This window comes from Myotis nattereri (genome assembly GCF_964212035.1).
Source record: "Myotis nattereri genome assembly, chromosome: 2".
In the NCBI taxonomy this organism is placed as follows: Eukaryota; Metazoa; Chordata; class Mammalia; order Chiroptera; family Vespertilionidae; genus Myotis; species Myotis nattereri.
Genome location: NC_138076.1, coordinates 28,887,220 through 28,903,762, shown reverse-complemented (window position 1 = coordinate 28,903,762; position 16,543 = coordinate 28,887,220). Strand labels below are relative to the sequence as shown.

Here is a 16,543-nt window from a genome sequence, read left to right as displayed (position 1 = left end):
TCTAACACTTACAGTTCAAAACCTCAAATGATTTTTAGTTTTCACAGCTTGTGCTTCACTTAACTGCTGAAGTCACCTACTTCTCTGCTTTAGCTGGACCAGGGCCGGCAGATACTGGTGTGCTTGTGTGGCCATGGCCCTTGCTAACGATGGTAGCACACAGGGCTATCTGGCCCGGTGTTCCCACTGCAGCCTCACGGTTCTCAGCCTCTGCACCAGGCAGTCAGGACCAGGTGAGAAATGCAGCTGCTTTCCTCCACCAGGGATGCTGCATTCTTCCTGAGCCAGTACCTCACCCAATCCAAGTGGCCCCCTAAATGCCCAGGATATTCGGACACCACCCAGTGGCCAGCCACATACTGACTACTTTACATTTTGGCTCCTTTCTATGTAGACGTGCCCTATCTCACCCACCAGCAAAGGCTCCTGAAAGCTGGGCTTCTGTCTGAAGTCAACTACTCACCCACTGACGAGCTGCCTACTCTGCTAGGGAGGGAGTGGAGCTGAGGACAGAGACACAGACACTTGCCCTGGCAGCTACCACCAGGGTGGGGAGGAGGCTGTCCCAGAGCACATCACCTCCTCACTGGGCACCGAGGAAGCAGCCAGTGGGTGGGGTGCGGAGAGAGAGCATTCCCTTCCAAATGCAGCACATGCAGAGGCATTCACATGTTCCCAACAGAGTGCCCTGAAACACTGGGGCAGGGGCTGCTAGGTGTGAAGTTATGTTCATGTAGGGAAATGTAAGCGGACTCATCAAATAGCTCAAACAGCCTAATGACCTGAGGCCCCAAATGGGATTACGTCCCTGGAGCACATTTTCCAAACACCTGTCTGGTTCTAAATTCTGCCAGGGGCTCTTTGCACGCCCATATTTTAAATGGTTTAATTTAGAGAGCTGTCTTCGTGATTAAATAAACATGAAATCCTGTTTTTCTTTTGTGTGATTTATAAGATATAATGAAGTAGATACTATTATTTTCATCATCACCTCCATTTCAGCAATGGGGGAAAGCCAGGAGTCAACTGGGTCGTCTGACCCCAGTGTCTGTGTCACCATCACTGTCCTCTATTCTCGGGTTCACCTGACCCACTGTCTGTGTCACCATTACTGTCCTCTATTCTCGGGTTTGTCTGACCCACTGTCTGTGTCACCATTACTGTCCTCTATTCTCGGGTTTGTCTGACCCCAGCGTCTGTGTCGCCATCACCGTCCTGTGCTCTAGGGCAGGAGAAGTTAACATACATATCAGCATTTTTGGCAATCACCCAAAGTGCTACAACTTCAACTTCTCGTACCTTCTTCGTCATAGTTAGACATGTCATCTGCAATCATATTTCCAAAATCCAGCAGTAGATTCCAAGTGTCCCTTGGGATTGACCTTTTGTGATGTTCCTAACATGTAAGAGAAGAAAACCACCAGATTTAAGACATACGTAACTCTCAGGTATGCTAGTGATCTCAGTACATAATTGGGTGAGGAGTAAATAGCATAAGAAAACTGTGTTTGAAATGTATCCAGCCTATTGCATGTAAATCTAGATTGAGTCGTTTTTGTTCTCTTCAGAGTAAGTTGTATTCTATGCATTTATACTCTGAGTTTTTACCTACTCTCCTGCTTATGGACACTGGCTGTGCCCAGTGTTGCTGTTAAAAAGATGTGAGAGCCGCTAGGCCGGTGTTGCTCAGTGGTTAAGTGTCGACCTATGAACCAGGAGGTCACGGTTTGATTCCTGGTCAGGGCACACGCCTGGGTTGTGGGCCCAATCCCCAGTGTGGGGTGTGCAGAAGGCAGCTGATCAAAGATTATCTCTCATCATTGATGTTTCTCTCTCCTCCTTCCTCTCCTAAATCAGGAAAAACATATAAAAAGCTATTTTTTAAAAATGAGTGCAGGTTCTCAGGGGAATGTCTGCAACTGAGGTTACTGGCCACAAAACAAGAAAATGTGATCTGTTGTTGTTAAGTTGAACGTAGGCATTATCATGCTACTCCAAGGAGGGTCTTGAAGTTCAACTGTTCTCAGTGGAGGGACTTGTCCTCAGCCAGGTCAGGGCTCCTCTCACATCACAGATGGAGCCGACAAGGAAGATCTGGGCACATCTAGTATCACAATTGTCTGTTTTGTGTCCTTGTATTCCACACACTCAAACAGTCTGGATGTGTCCTTGTATTCCACACACTCAAACAGCCCAAAGCTACGCCAGCTTCCCTTGTGTCACACTGAGAGGAGCCCTCTCACTAAGAGGCCCAGATGACTGGAATGTCGGCCTCCAGCATAGACGGGCTCTCTCCTAAAGGGGCCAGCTATGCCCTCCTTCCCTGCTAGGCATCATAAAATGCATCTTAAAATGGCACCAGACTATGACCCCACACAGTGGCAGGGTTCCCCTGGACGATACAATCCGGCATCTGAAACGCCAGCCCAGAAGGAGCAGCCCGGCCTGAAACTCGGGGGCTGCCACACTCTACAGGTGGCAGAACTATGTGGCAGCCCGTCAGCGCCCTGGGGATCCAGGCACAGGGCTCTGGTCTCACAAGGCCCACATGCAATACCCTGGTGAGATAAAACGCACAGCCGCACCACCTGCTGACCCCGCTGCACACTGGCTCACACGGCAAGAAGCAGGAGGGCACTTACCAATAAAAAGGTGTTCCACAGATCTAAAAACTTAAACCTTCCAGATAATACTAAATTCCAATATGCAACAGCCATTTCTAAATCTGTCAAGAAGAGAGAAAGAGCAGTTAGTAAATCCCAATTTCTATTGCACAAAAACAATCACTTCTTAGCACACTGATATTCACTTAACAAGAGTAGTCTTACCCAAGAGTAATACAAGGCTTAATCCTTACAGAAGTGTTCTTTCTAAAAAATATATTTTTATTGATATCAGAGAAGGAGAGAGAGATATAAACATCAATGATGAGAGTGAATCATCGACCGGTTGCCTCCTGCATGCCCCCTACTAGGGATTGAGCCCTCAACTCGGGCACCTGCCCCAACCGGGAATTGAACATTGATCTCCTGGTTCATAGGTCAATGATCAACCACTGAGCCACGCCACCTGGGACAAAAATATTCTTGAAATTACGGTCAATCTAATTTATAATCTAATTTTGTAACTCTAGGCAGATATCTTAACAAAAAGAATCTGCATTTTATGTTATTTGAACATGTAAATAATTACCCCCTAATTAATAATTTTTGGAGACTCATTTTCCTATGCATCAGGCTTTCTTTAACCCTTTGAGTGCCAACCAATATCCTAGGAACTATGCTAAAATTGCCAAGGCATTTTTGCTGATTTTACAGCAGTTTAGGAAAAAAATTATGAATCGCAAGTAAATGAAGTTACATATTCAAAGACTTAAGGAAACCTTTACTACATTTGTTTTCATCTTTGACATATATTGTTTGCTGATTGTATTATGAAATACTAGTAGAAAAAAAATTTTGAACAAAACATATAATGTTAAAATAGAGGGACACCCTTCTCCAATATCTTCCACAAAATCATCATCTTCACAGCAAGAATTGACATATTTAGTAATATCATCATCACTAATAAAAGCAGACTTAGAACTGGGCGCCATTTCGAAGCTTTAGGGCTACAAAATCTGGGTAAACTTCATAAAATCGTAGTACCTGTAAAAAATTAGGCAGATAAATGCCAGTGGTTAATTTTAGAACTACAAACATTCGGCATCATAAGTAATCTGCACTTAGGTGCCATCTGTCAATAAAGAGTGAACTACTAGCATCTAACAGTGACACTGCAGGAGGAGCACGATAGCGCTCCTGGCACTTTTGGTGCAAGACAGGAGGAGCGCGACTGCGCTCCCCGGCACTAAAAGGGTTAAACCTGAGCTAACCTGGATATTATTAATGCATATGGTGTTTTTTAAGTAGGCCAATGTGCTTTCTAAGTGATGAACCACAAGTTAAACAACTTGTTCAGAAAGAAAGTGACAGTGTTTTTCAAACTGACTTGCCTTGCTACTATAAAAATTAAAACAGAATCTGATTCCAAAGCAAATCATACAAGCTTCGTAAGGACTTTGAATTTCTCAAGACATAGTCAAGACAGATAAGCAGGTTTAGGGAAAGAACTTTCACTGATGTAAGGCGAGTTAGAAATCTAGATGGCTAATAATCAAAGTCAATGTCCTCATTTAACCTCCACTGGAAGGTAGTGATTATTTCACCATATCTATACAATACTACGTTGTAGAGCTCAATCTTAAGATGGTATCTTGATGTAATATGAATGCTGGGCTTTAGGGCTGTGTTATATTATCCCTAATCCATAATTTTTGGAAGACTTGAGATTCATTCTCTGCTCACCAGAAGTTTAATAACTTTACTTTTTATACGCTTGACATAGAAAGTACATAAAGAGGCCAAGAATTTTACTTCTTAAAAATTGATAACCTTTAATCATGTTGAATAGTGCTCACCACTTTTAGATAGTAAAAGAATAATTATAATGAAATAATTTCCTAATTATATATTTATGTTTGTATGTCAGATAAAACTAATGTGAAGAGCAGGTGAATCAATATTTAAGGTAACATTTTAAATGCAAAATACTAAAAGATTTTCACTTAAATCTTGTTTGGTCCCACTTGGGACAAAAATGATTAAAGTTCCAGCTCTAACCTGAGATTTAGAGGATAGCTCATTATTAAGAAGAGATGTATGAACAGCAATCAACCTGAAATAACATGCCCATATTTCCTATGTGTTTGGAGCCCATGATAGACTTTCTCAGTCTTAAATACCCTGGAGTCTTAATCAGAAATAAATAAATGGTCAGAAAATGTCAAGGAACCAATAGCATGGAAAGGCTCACTGAACCTTACCTATGGGGCCCGCAGTATAATGCTAAGATGGTTAGTCTTGTCCAGCTAAGTCTACATCCTTATCACTTAGGAAGAACGTTAATTGAAATCTATACTCAACTCATCTTAATGATGAAAAGTCTCACACTGAGAAATGGAGGTAAACCTGGGAAGGAAAGAAAAATAATTTTATGGCAGACATTTAATCTGGTTACTTCTGGATTAGTTTGGTCCTAGAAATCTCTTATAAAGTTCCTGATTTGTATGTTTGTAAACCACACAACCAAAATTAAACGTATGCATTTTCAATATTTACCAGTAGTATTGCCTATTTAAAAGGCTTAATATTATCCTAATAAACTTAGCTATTAGGAAGATAACAACAAAACTCAAAATGATAAAACTCGAGAGCTGAAATCAAGAACAACAGCTACTCCAGTGGCTATAAAAATAATTTTTATAGTAGCTAGATTCTTTCCAATAACCTCTGAAAAGTCTCATCTCTTGAGTAGAAAATGTTTAGATGAAGGTTGTTTTACTATTTTAAATCTATGTTTGTGATGCTCCATTTAGAATTAGATAATAAAAATGACCCTTTTCTCAAAAAAAAGATCTTTGAGTAGATATAAAAATCATCTAATCATGGGACTATTCCTTAAAAAAAAATCAAGATTTCTCAAAGCCAAATAATTCCAGACTCTAGACCAGGTGTGGGCAAACTTTTTGACTCGAGGGCCACAATGGGTTCTTAAACTGGACCAGAGGACCGGAACAAAAGCATGGATGGAGTGTTTGTGTGAACTAATATAAATTCAAAGTAAACATCATTACATAAAAGGGTACGGTCTTTTTTTTTTAGTTTTATTCATTTCAAACGGGCCGAATCTGGCCCGCGGGCCGTAGTTTGCCCACGGCTGCTCTAGACAGTATGAAACTATGCTAAGCTTCTTACATTAAAACTAAGAGTCAAGTAGCTTTAATAATCTTCTTTACTATGTTATCAGTTAAGTACATGCTAAAGAATAATCATACATAAAACAATACAGTACTCATAATCTTAACACATACACATAAACAGACACACAAACATGAAGGAAATGAAGGATAAATCACTTTTTATTACTCTTTTCCACTGACGTCCATGCTTTTTCTAAGAACTACAGGAACACCTGTATCAATCTCTTTAATTTATACTGAATCTGTTAGGAAGCAGACCTTATAATATACTTTGGAAATCATAAAATAAATTGTTCTGTTTAGGGTGTGTAGTCATAAAATTATTTGTCTTGCTTTATTTCTTTTTTAAAAAATCCTTCAAAGCCTTCTAAAATAGAGAATGTAATATATTTGAAATGTTCAAATAATTTAATCATTTCCTGAAGAGGCTATTCTTTTCTTTAACACAATTTCATATTCTCTCTCTCTTTTTTTTTTAATCCTCACCAGAGAATATTTTTCCATTGATTTTTTAGAGAGAGTGGGAGAGGGACAGACAGAGAGAAATACTGATGTGAAAGAAACACATTGATTGGTTGCCTCCTGCACATGCCCTGACCAGGGCCCAGGCTGGGGAGGAGCCTGCAACGGAGGTACATGCCCTTGACTGGAATTGAACCCACCCTTTGGTCCACAGGCCATTGCTTTATCCTCAGAGCCAAACTGGCTAGAGTAGTGGTTCTCAACCTTCCTAATGCTGCGACCCTTTAATACAGTTCCTCATGTTGTGGTGACCCCCAACCATAAAATTATTTTCGTTGCTACTTCATAACTGTAATTTTGCTACTGTTATGAATCGTAATGTAAATATCTGATATGCAGGATGTATTTTCATTGTTACAAATTGAACATAATTAAAGCATAGTGATTAATCACAAAAACAATATGTAATTATATATGTTTTCCGATGGTCTTAGGCGACCCCTGTGAAAGGATAGTTCGACCCCCAAAGGGGTCACGACCCACAGGTTGAGAACCGCTGGGCTAGGGCCATATTCTCTTAATTAGCCTCATAAAGCAAAGAAACAAAACCAGTAATTGTTCTAATTCTCTAGTGAATTATTATTTTCTAAATCTTCACCATGTTTCCTATTGATTTTTAGAGAGTGGAGGAGCGGGGAGAAGGTGAAGGGAGAGCGAGAGGAGGAGGAGGAGGGGGAGGAGAGGAGAGGAAAGAGGGAGAGAAACATCAAAGTGAGAGAGACACATCAACTGGTTGCCTCCCACACTGGCCCGACCAGGGGTGGGGATCAAAACTGCAAACCAGGTATGTGCCCTTGACTGGGAATCGAACCCTTCACCCTCAGGCCAATGCTTTAACCACTGACCAACACCGGTCAGGGCACTAGTGAATGATTTTGATAAACATTTTATTGAAGTGCTTATAGATATAAAATAAATTTAAAAATAATTATTTTTTCTTAGTAAAGGAATTACAGGATACATTATAAATATTACCTTTTTTTGCTTCCTGATGTTAGGAAAATATACTTTATAAAAATAGAGGCTAACATATTTAGGCACTGTATTGTAAAAATATTTCAAAATACCCTTTACCTTAATACTGAATTTCTTTGAAATATTCATGGAGAAAGAAAATAAACTTTTAAACTTTAAATCAGGAAATTAATTTAGACTCTAATTTACAATCTCTCAGAAATCACTAAGGAATTCAGAATGTATACAGAACGTGGTAACTACTAATGGAACTGATAACATAGGATTTCCAGGGCTGGGCCTTAAGAGATGTGATCTGCTTCAGCAGCAGCCACCCAATCCTTGCTGCAGTGGAAATGACAGCTAAGGTATACTTCCTCCAGGCATTTATAAGATTCCTGAAAAAAAATAAACTTTAAGGGTGAAAAAAATGGAGCTACAATCTATAATAATAAAAGTGTAATATGCTAATTAAACTGGACGTCCTTCCAGATGAAGCCAGGGCTGCGAGAGAAGCCCGGGTGCCTGCCGGTGGCCGGAGGGAAACCCAGGTCCTGGGTGCCAGAGGGAAGCCAGTGCCGGCAGCTGGGGGAAGGTCTACTTTTGCACGAATTTCATGCATCGGGCCTCTAGTAGAGCAAATAAAAGAATAAAGCTGAGGTTGGAAGTGTCATCAGCTGGCTAGGCCTATGAGTGCAGAGTGAGTTACTTTTAGATGGGGAGAAGCAGGGAAGTCAGGAATTGAACTTGGCACCTGGTCTCCTAATTATTCTGTCACCAAGAGAGCACAGCTCATAGGCTGATGTCTTCATAACCACACCACATACAAAACAAGATGAGGCTCTTAACAACTGACCGTTATAGCTACCTTAACCAAAGTCACACCATCTCCTAACTAGACTGACACTCAAGCCTTGTAATCTGGCCTGACCACCAGGTGACACATCCTCAGTCAGGACTGCTGCACACACACCAGGTGACATGTCCTCAGTCAGGACTGCTGCACACACCAGGTGACACGTCCTCAGTCAGGACTGCAGCACACACACCAGGTGACACGTCCTCAGTCAGGACTGCTGCACACACACCAGGTGACACATCCTCAGTCAGGACTGCAGCACACACACCAGGTGACACATCCTCAGTCAGGACTGCTGCACACACACCAGGTGACACATCCTCAGTCAGGACTGCAGCACACACACCAGGTGACACGTCCTCAGTCAGGACTGCAGCACACACACCAGGTGACACGTCCTCAGTCAGGACTGCAGCACACACACCAGGTGACACGTCCTCAGTCAGGACTGCTGCACACACACCAGGTGACACATCCTCAGTCAGGACTGCAGCACACACACCAGGTGACACATCCTCAGTCAGGACTGCAGCACACACACCAGGTGACACATCCTCAGTCAGGACTGCTGCACACACACCAGGTGACACGTCCTCAGTCAGGACTGCTGCACACACACAGGTGACACGTCCTCAGTCAGGACTGCAGCTCGCACACCAGGTGACATGTCCTCAGTCAGGACTGCTGCACACACACCAGGTGACACATCCTCAGTCAGGACTGCTGCACACACACCAGGTGACATGTCCTCAGTCAGGACTGCTGCACACACACCAGGTGACATGTCCTCAGTCAGGACTGCTGCACACACCAGGTGACACGTCCTCAGTCAGGACTGCAGCACACACACCAGGTGACACGTCCTCAGTCAGGACTGCTGCACACACACCAGGTGACACATCCTCAGTCAGGACTGCAGCACACACACCAGGTGACACATCCTCAGTCAGGACTGCTGCACACACACCAGGTGACACATCCTCAGTCAGGACTGCAGCACACACACCAGGTGACACGTCCTCAGTCAGGACTGCAGCACACACACCAGGTGACACGTCCTCAGTCAGGACTGCAGCACACACACCAGGTGACACGTCCTCAGTCAGGACTGCTGCACACACACCAGGTGACACATCCTCAGTCAGGACTGCAGCACACACACCAGGTGACACATCCTCAGTCAGGACTGCAGCACACACACCAGGTGACACATCCTCAGTCAGGACTGCTGCACACACACCAGGTGACACGTCCTCAGTCAGGACTGCTGCACACACACAGGTGACACGTCCTCAGTCAGGACTGCAGCTCGCACACCAGGTGACATGTCCTCAGTCAGGACTGCTGCACACACACCAGGTGACACATCCTCAGTCAGGACTGCTGCACACACACCAGGTGACATGTCCTCAGTCAGGACTGCAGCTCGCACACCAGGTGACATGTCCTCAGTCAGGACTGCTGCACACACACCAGGTGACATGTCCTCAGTCAGGACTGCTGCACACACACCAGGTGACATGTCCTCAGTCAGGACTGCTGCATACACACCAGGTGACACGTCCTCAGTCAGGACTGCAGCACACACACCAGGTGACACATCCTCAGTCAGGACTGCAGCACACACACCAGGTGACATGTCCTCAGTCAGGACTGCTGCACACACACCAGGTGACACATCCTCAGTCAGGACTGCAGCACACACACCAGGTGACACATCCTCAGTCAGGACTGCTGCACACACACCAGGTGACACATCCTCAGTCAGGACTGCAGCACACACACCAGGTGACACATCCTCAGTCAGGACTGCAGCACACACACCAGGTGACATGTCCTCAGTCAGGACTGCTGCACACACACCAGGTGACACGTCCTCAGTCAGGACTGCTGCACACACACCAGGTGACACATCCTCAGTCAGGACTGCAGCACACACACCAGGTGACACGTCCTCCATCAGGACTGCTGCACACACACAGGTGACACGTCCTCAGTCAGGACTGCAGCTGGCACACCAGGTGACATGTCCTCAGTCAGGACTGCTGCACACACACCAGGTGACACATCCTCAGTCAGGACTGCTGCACACACACAGGTGACACATCCTCAGTCAGGACTGCAGCACACACACCAGGTGACACGTCCTTAGTCAGGACTGCTGCACACACACCAGGTGACACGTCCTCAGTCAGGACTGCTGCACACACACCAGGTGACATGTCCTCAGTCAGCACTCGCTGCAGCAGCTTTCTGAGAGAGCAAGAAACCTTCTCCTGTCCACACACAGAAGGAAATGAGCAGCACATCATTTCTAAATGGCACCGGCCCTGGTGTAAGCAGATGGGGCAACACTGCATGAGGAAATCACTGTGCTCTTTGGCAATGTCTGTGGCTTTTAAAAGTTGAGGTGAAGTCATTTATGCTAAAACAGAACTGTGGACATTTTAGGAGATTTAGAACTGTAATATGCTCATACAATATATATGCATAGTATAAAACAAGTAAATTGAACCCAAATAATATCAAATGCAAGATGCAGGTAGAATGGGAAATGCCTTGGCACAGAGGGTGGCTACAGCGGAGACCTGGAGTGTTTGGAGAATGCGAGGAGAGTGGTGGGAAAAAGCCCCAGAAGGCAGGCAGTACCCGGGCATGACCAGAGGGGATGTACGGGCCAAGAGGGGATGCACGGGCCAAGAGGGGATGCACGGGCCAAGACAGACCTGACCCTACTTTGATCATCCAACTTTTCCCTGTCGGGCCCATGACAGTGAGGCGGTGAGGCGGGATGCTGTGGTGCTGCTCTCCTGTACTGCAGACTCCCTGCGCACCCCAACCTGGTTCTCTGGCTGTCAGCCCACATCAGGCAGCCCATCAGGCAGGTGTGAACACACGAGAGGTGACGGTGGGTTCCAAACCCCCTGTCACAGCCTGTGTTCATCCCTCCAGCATGTCCTTCCGCCTCAACCTGTTTCCCTGTTTATAAAGCGGGGGTGAGGCTTGTGTGAAGCAGATAAAGGCACTTGACTGCCACATCATATGGGCTTCATAAATGCCAGTTTCCACCTTTCTTTCCAGTAACAGGTAAAAGGTAAAAGCTGCCACATACAGACAAAAGCCACACGGACTGTCGTGGTCAGTCCTGGATTTGGGAGATCCATTCTCCCACTTCCACCTTCTGAAGTTGTAAGCAGGCACAGAGGGAGAGAGCGTGTCCAGGGCTGAGGCGGCTGGGGCGACGTGCTATTACTCCATGCCAATGCCAGTCCTCGCTGCTGAGCAGCACTGCAGGAATTATTCCTTTTTCAAGTATGCCAAGTGTTTTAATTACCCCTAGAGCACAAGACCGTGCTCCCTCTGCACTAACACAACTGAAGCATCTGAAAGGGCCCTGCCACCAATGCCTCAGAGTCCTGCTTCCTTACGGTCCTTCTGGAAGCGTCAGGAAAGCTCTTCTCCAGGTGACACCCCAGCGAGCCAGAGAGCGCAGGGGCCAAGTCAGGGCTCGAGCCGGCAGTGGCCGCTCGGGCCCTTAGCTCAGGCGGCTGACCACGTGTCGGTCTCTGTGAGGGGCGAGGACAGACAAAACCCAGCTTCTGCTGCTCCTCACGACTGATGCTCAACCGTCAACCTGGTGCTCCCGTGGACTCTCCTTTCCATTCCGTCTGTGCACTTGGTTATGAAACCAGACCCTTTACTGATGTCAGGCCCTGTGATAGCAAACTCCTCGCTGCTGCAACCTCATACAACTGACAGCCTCTACTTGCTCAATCGCTTCCTTGCATTGGAAAAGCTACATTTATATTTACCCAGCTGTTCTCCCATTTCCACCTTCTGAAGTTTTAATCAGATCCATTCAAGGAGGTTCCTGAACGGGATGCGTGGGGCAGAGGCCCATTGCAGCGCGTGAGGTGGCGGGCACATGATCTGTGAGGTGATGTGCAGGGTGAGAAGCCAGTCCATGGTGGACCAGCCTAGAGAGAGAGGGGATCTGACAGGAGACTCATCCCAAGTCGATGCACCACTGGTAAAAACGAACGACCCACAACATTGGAGAAAAAGAGAGAAAACAATCCCTGCCATGGGAAAGAGGAAATAGTGCTTGGAAAGCACATCTGCTCTTCTTAATGGTCAGAGACAGAAGAGTCTGCGGCCACCTTCCTGCCCCTTCCTGCTCTGAGGCACAGTCCTTAGTGCCCCTTCCTGCTCTGAGGCACAGTCCTTAGTGCCCCTTCCTGCTGAGACACAGTCCATAGTGCCCCTTCCTGCTCTGAGACACAGTCCTTAGTGCCCCTTCCTGCTGAGACACAGTCCTTAGTGCCCCTTCCTGCTGAGGCACAGTCCTTAGTGCCCCTTCCTGCTCTGAGACACAGTCCTTAGTGCCCCTTCCGGCTGAGACACAATCCTTAGTGCCCCTTCCTGCTCTGAGACACAGTCCTTAGTGCCCCTTCCTGCTCTGAGACACAGTCCTTAGTGCCCCTTCCTGCTGAGGCACAGTCCTTAGTGCCCCTTCCTGCTGAGACACAGTCCTTAGTGACCCTTCCTGCTGAGACACAGTCCTTAGTGACCCTTCCTGCTGAGACACAGTCCTTAGTGACCCTTCCTGCTCTGAGACACAGTCCTTAGTGACCCTTCCTGCAGAGGCACAGTCCTTAGTGACCCTTCCTGCTCTGAGACACAGTCCTTAGTGCCCCTTCCTGCTCTGAGACACAGTCCTTAGTGCCCCTTCCTGCTGAGACACAGTCCTTAGTGCGCCTTCCTGCTGAGACACAGTCCTTAGTGCCCCTTCCTGCTGAGGCACAGTCCTTAGTGCCCCGTCCTGCTGAGACACAGTCCTTAGTGCCCCTTCCTGCTGAGACACAGTCCTTAGTGCCCCGTCCTGCTGAGACACAGTCCTTAGTGCCCCTTCCTGCTCTAAGACACAGTCCTTAGTGCCCCTTCCTGCTGAGACACAGTCCTTAGTGCCCCTTCCTGCTGAGACACAGTCCTTACTGCCCCTTCCTGTTGAGACACAGTCCTTAGTGCGCCTTCCTGCTGAGACACAGTCCTTAGTGCCCCTTCCTGCTGAGACACAGTCCTTAGTGACCCTTCCTGCTCTGAGACACAGTCCTTAGTGACCCTTCCTGCAGAGGCACAGTCCTTAGTGACCCTTCCTGCTCTGAGACACAGTCCTTAGTGCCCCTTCCTGCTCTGAGACACAGTCCTTAGTGCCCCTTCCTGCTGAGGCACAGTCCTTAGTGCCCCGTCCTGCTGAGACACAGTCCTTAGTGCCCCTTCCTGCTGAGACACAGTCCTTAGTGCCCCGTCCTGCTGAGACACAGTCCTTAGTGCCCCTTCCTGCTGAGACACAGTCCTTAGTGCCCCTTCCTGCTGAGACACAGTCCTTACTGCCCCTTCCTGTTGAGACACAGTCCTTAGTGCGCCTTCCTGCTGAGACACAGTCCTTAGTGCCCCTTCCTGCTGAGACACAGTCCTTAGTGCCCCTTCCTGCTGAGACACAGTCCTTAGTGCCCCTTCCTGCTGAGACACAGTCCTTAGTGCCCCTTCCTGCTGAGACACAGTCCTTAGTGCCCCTTCCTGCTCTGAGACACAGTCCTTAGTGCCCCTTCCTGCTGTGACACAGTCCTTAGTGCGCCTTCCTGCTGAGACACAGTCCTTAGTGCCCCTTCCGGCTGAGACACAGTCCTTAGTGCCCCTTCCTGCTGAGACACAGTCCTTAGTGCCCCTTCCTGCTGTGACACAGTCCTTAGTGCCCCTTCCTGCTCTGAGACACAGTCCTTAGTGCCCCTTCCTGCTGAGACACAGTCCTTAGTGCCCCTTCCTGCTCTGAGGCACAGTCCTTAGTGCCCCTTCCTGCTGTGACACAGTCCTTAGTGCCCCTTCCTGCTGAGACACAGTCCTTAGTGCCCCTTCCTGCTGAGACACAGTCCTTAGTGCCCCTTCCTGCTGAGACACAGTCCTTAGTGCCCCTTCCTGCTGAGACACAGTCCTTAGTGCCCCTTCCTGCTGAGACACAGTCCTTAGTGCCCCTTCCTGCTCTGAGACACAGTCCTTAGTGCCCCTTCCTGCTGAGACACAGTCCTTAGTGCCCCTTCCTGCTGAGACACAGTCCTTAGTGCCCCTTCCTGATCTGAGACACAGTCCTTAGTGCCCCTTCCTGATCTGAGACACAGTCCTTAGTGCGCCTTCCTGCTGTGACACAGTCCTTAGTGCGCCTTCCTGCTGTGACACAGTCCTTAGTGCCCCTTCCTGCTGAGACACAGTCCTTAGTGCCCCTTCCTGCTGAGACACAGTCCTTAGTGCCCCTTCCTGCTCTGAGACACAGTCCTTAGTGCCCCTTCCTGCTGAGACACAGTCCTTAGTGCCCCTTCCTGCTGAGACACAGTCCTTAGTGCCCCTTCCTGCTGAGACACAGTCCTTAGTGCCTCTTCCTGATCTGAGACACAGTCCTTAGTGCCCCTTCCTGCTCTGAGACACAGTCCTTAGTGCCCCTTCCTGATCTGAGACACAGTCCTTAGTGCCCCTTCCTGCTGAGACACAGTCCTTAGTGCCCCTTCCTGCTGAGTCACAGTCCTTAGTGCCCCTTCCTGATCTGAGACACAGTCCTTAGTGCCCCTTCCTGATCTGAGACACAGTCCTTAGTGCCCCTTCCTGCTGAGACACAGTCCTTAGTGCCCCTTACTGATCTGAGACACAGTCCTTAGTGCCCCTTCCTGCTCTGAGACACAGTCCTTAGTGCCCCTTCCTGCTGTGACACAGTCCTTAGTGCCCCTTCCTGCTGAGGCACAGTCCTTAGTGCCCCTTCCTGCTGAGACACAGTCCTTAGTGCCCCTTCATGCTGAGACATAGTCCTTACTGCCCCTTCCTGCTGTGACACAGTCCTTAGTGCCCCTTCCTGCTGTGACACAGTCCTTAGTGCCCCTTCCTGCTGAGACACAGTCCTTAGTGCCCCTTCCTGCTGAGACACAGTCCTTAGTGCCCCGTCCTGCTGAGACACAGTCCTTAGTGCCCCTTCCTGCTCTGAGACACAGTCCTTAGTGCCCCTTCCTGCTGTGACACAGTCCTTAGTGCCACTTCCTGCTGAGACACAGTCCTTAGTGCCCCTTCCTGCTGAGACACAGTCCTTACTGCCCCTTCCTGTTGAGACACAGTCCTTAGTGCGCCTTCCTGCTGAGACACAGTCCTTAGTGCCACTTCCTGCTGAGACACAGTCCTTAGTGCCCCTTCATGCTGAGACATAGTCCTTACTGCCCCTTCCTGCTGTGACACAGTCCTTAGTGCCCCTTCCTGCTGTGACACAGTCCTTAGTGCCCCTTCCTGCTGAGACACAGTCCTTAGTGCCCCTTCCTGCTGAGACACAGTCCTTAGTGCCCCGTCCTGCTGAGACACAGTCCTTAGTGCCCCTTCCTGCTCTGAGACACAGTCCTTAGTGCCCCTTCCTGCTCTGAGACACAGTCCTTAGTGCCCCTTCCTGCTGAGACACAGTCCTTAGTGCCCCTTCCTGCTCTGAGACACAGTCCTTAGTGCCCCTTCCTGCTGAGACACAGTCCTTAGTGCCCCACACTGCTCTGAGACACAGTCCTTAGTGCCCCTTCCTGCTCTGAGACACAGTCCTTAGTGACCCTTCCTGCTGAGACACAGTCCGTAGTGACCCTTCCTGCTGTGACACAGTCCTTAATGCCCCTTCCTGCTCTGAGACACAGTCCTTAGTGCCCCTTACTGCTCTGAGACACAGTCCTTAGTGCCCCTTCCTGCTCTGAGACACAGTCCTTAGTGCCCCTTCCTGCTCTGAGGCACAGTCCTTAGTGCCCCTTCCTGCTGAGACACAGTCCCTAGTGCCCCTTCCTGCTGAGACACAGTCCTTAGTGCCCCTTCCTGCTGAGACACAGTCCTTAGTGCCCCTTCCTGCTGAGACACAGTCCTTAGTGCCCCTTCCTGCTCTGAGACACAGTCCTTAGTGCCCCTTCCTGCTGAGACACAGTCCTTAGTGCCCCTTCCTGCTCTGAGACACAGTCCTTAGTGCCCCTTCCTGCTGAGACACAGTCCTTAGTGCCCCTTCCTGCTCTGAGACACAGTCCTTAGTGCCCCTTCCTGCTGTGACACAGTCCTTAGTGCCCCTTCCTGCTGTGACACAGTCCTTAGTGCCCCTTCCTGCTGAGACACAGTCCTTAGTGCGCCTTCCTGCTGTGACACAGTCCTTAGTGCCCCTTCCTGCTGAGACACAGTCCTTAGTGCGCCTTCCTGCTGTGACACAGTCCTTAGTGCGCCTTCCTGCTGAGACACAGTCCTTAGTGCCCCTTCCTGCTGAGACACAGTCCTTAGTGCCCCTTCATGCTGAGACACAGTCCTTACTGCCCCTTCCTGCTGAGACACAGTCCTTAGTGCCCCTTCCTGCTGAGACA

General features: G+C 48.2%; 1 protein-coding gene across 10 annotated transcripts in view; it reads right to left on the bottom strand.

Moving 5' to 3' along the window:
• Positions 1-16,543, bottom strand: part of DCUN1D2 (defective in cullin neddylation 1 domain containing 2) — a 42,988-nt gene that overhangs the window by 2,014 nt on the left and 24,431 nt on the right. For 7 of the 10 annotated variants that reach the window (XM_081085067.1, XM_081085071.1, XM_081085063.1 and 4 more), the window contains 2 exons: positions 2,643-2,725; positions 1,300-1,396 (listed from right to left, as the gene is read on the bottom strand). In XM_081085067.1, the coding sequence (XP_080941193.1) occupies positions 1,300-1,396; positions 2,643-2,725 (180 nt within the window). Of the gene's footprint in view, positions 1-1,299; positions 1,397-2,642; positions 2,726-4,967; positions 5,013-16,543 lie in introns of all 10 variants that reach the window. The other 3 variants (XM_081085065.1, XM_081085066.1, XM_081085062.1) reach the window with 1 other exon arrangement.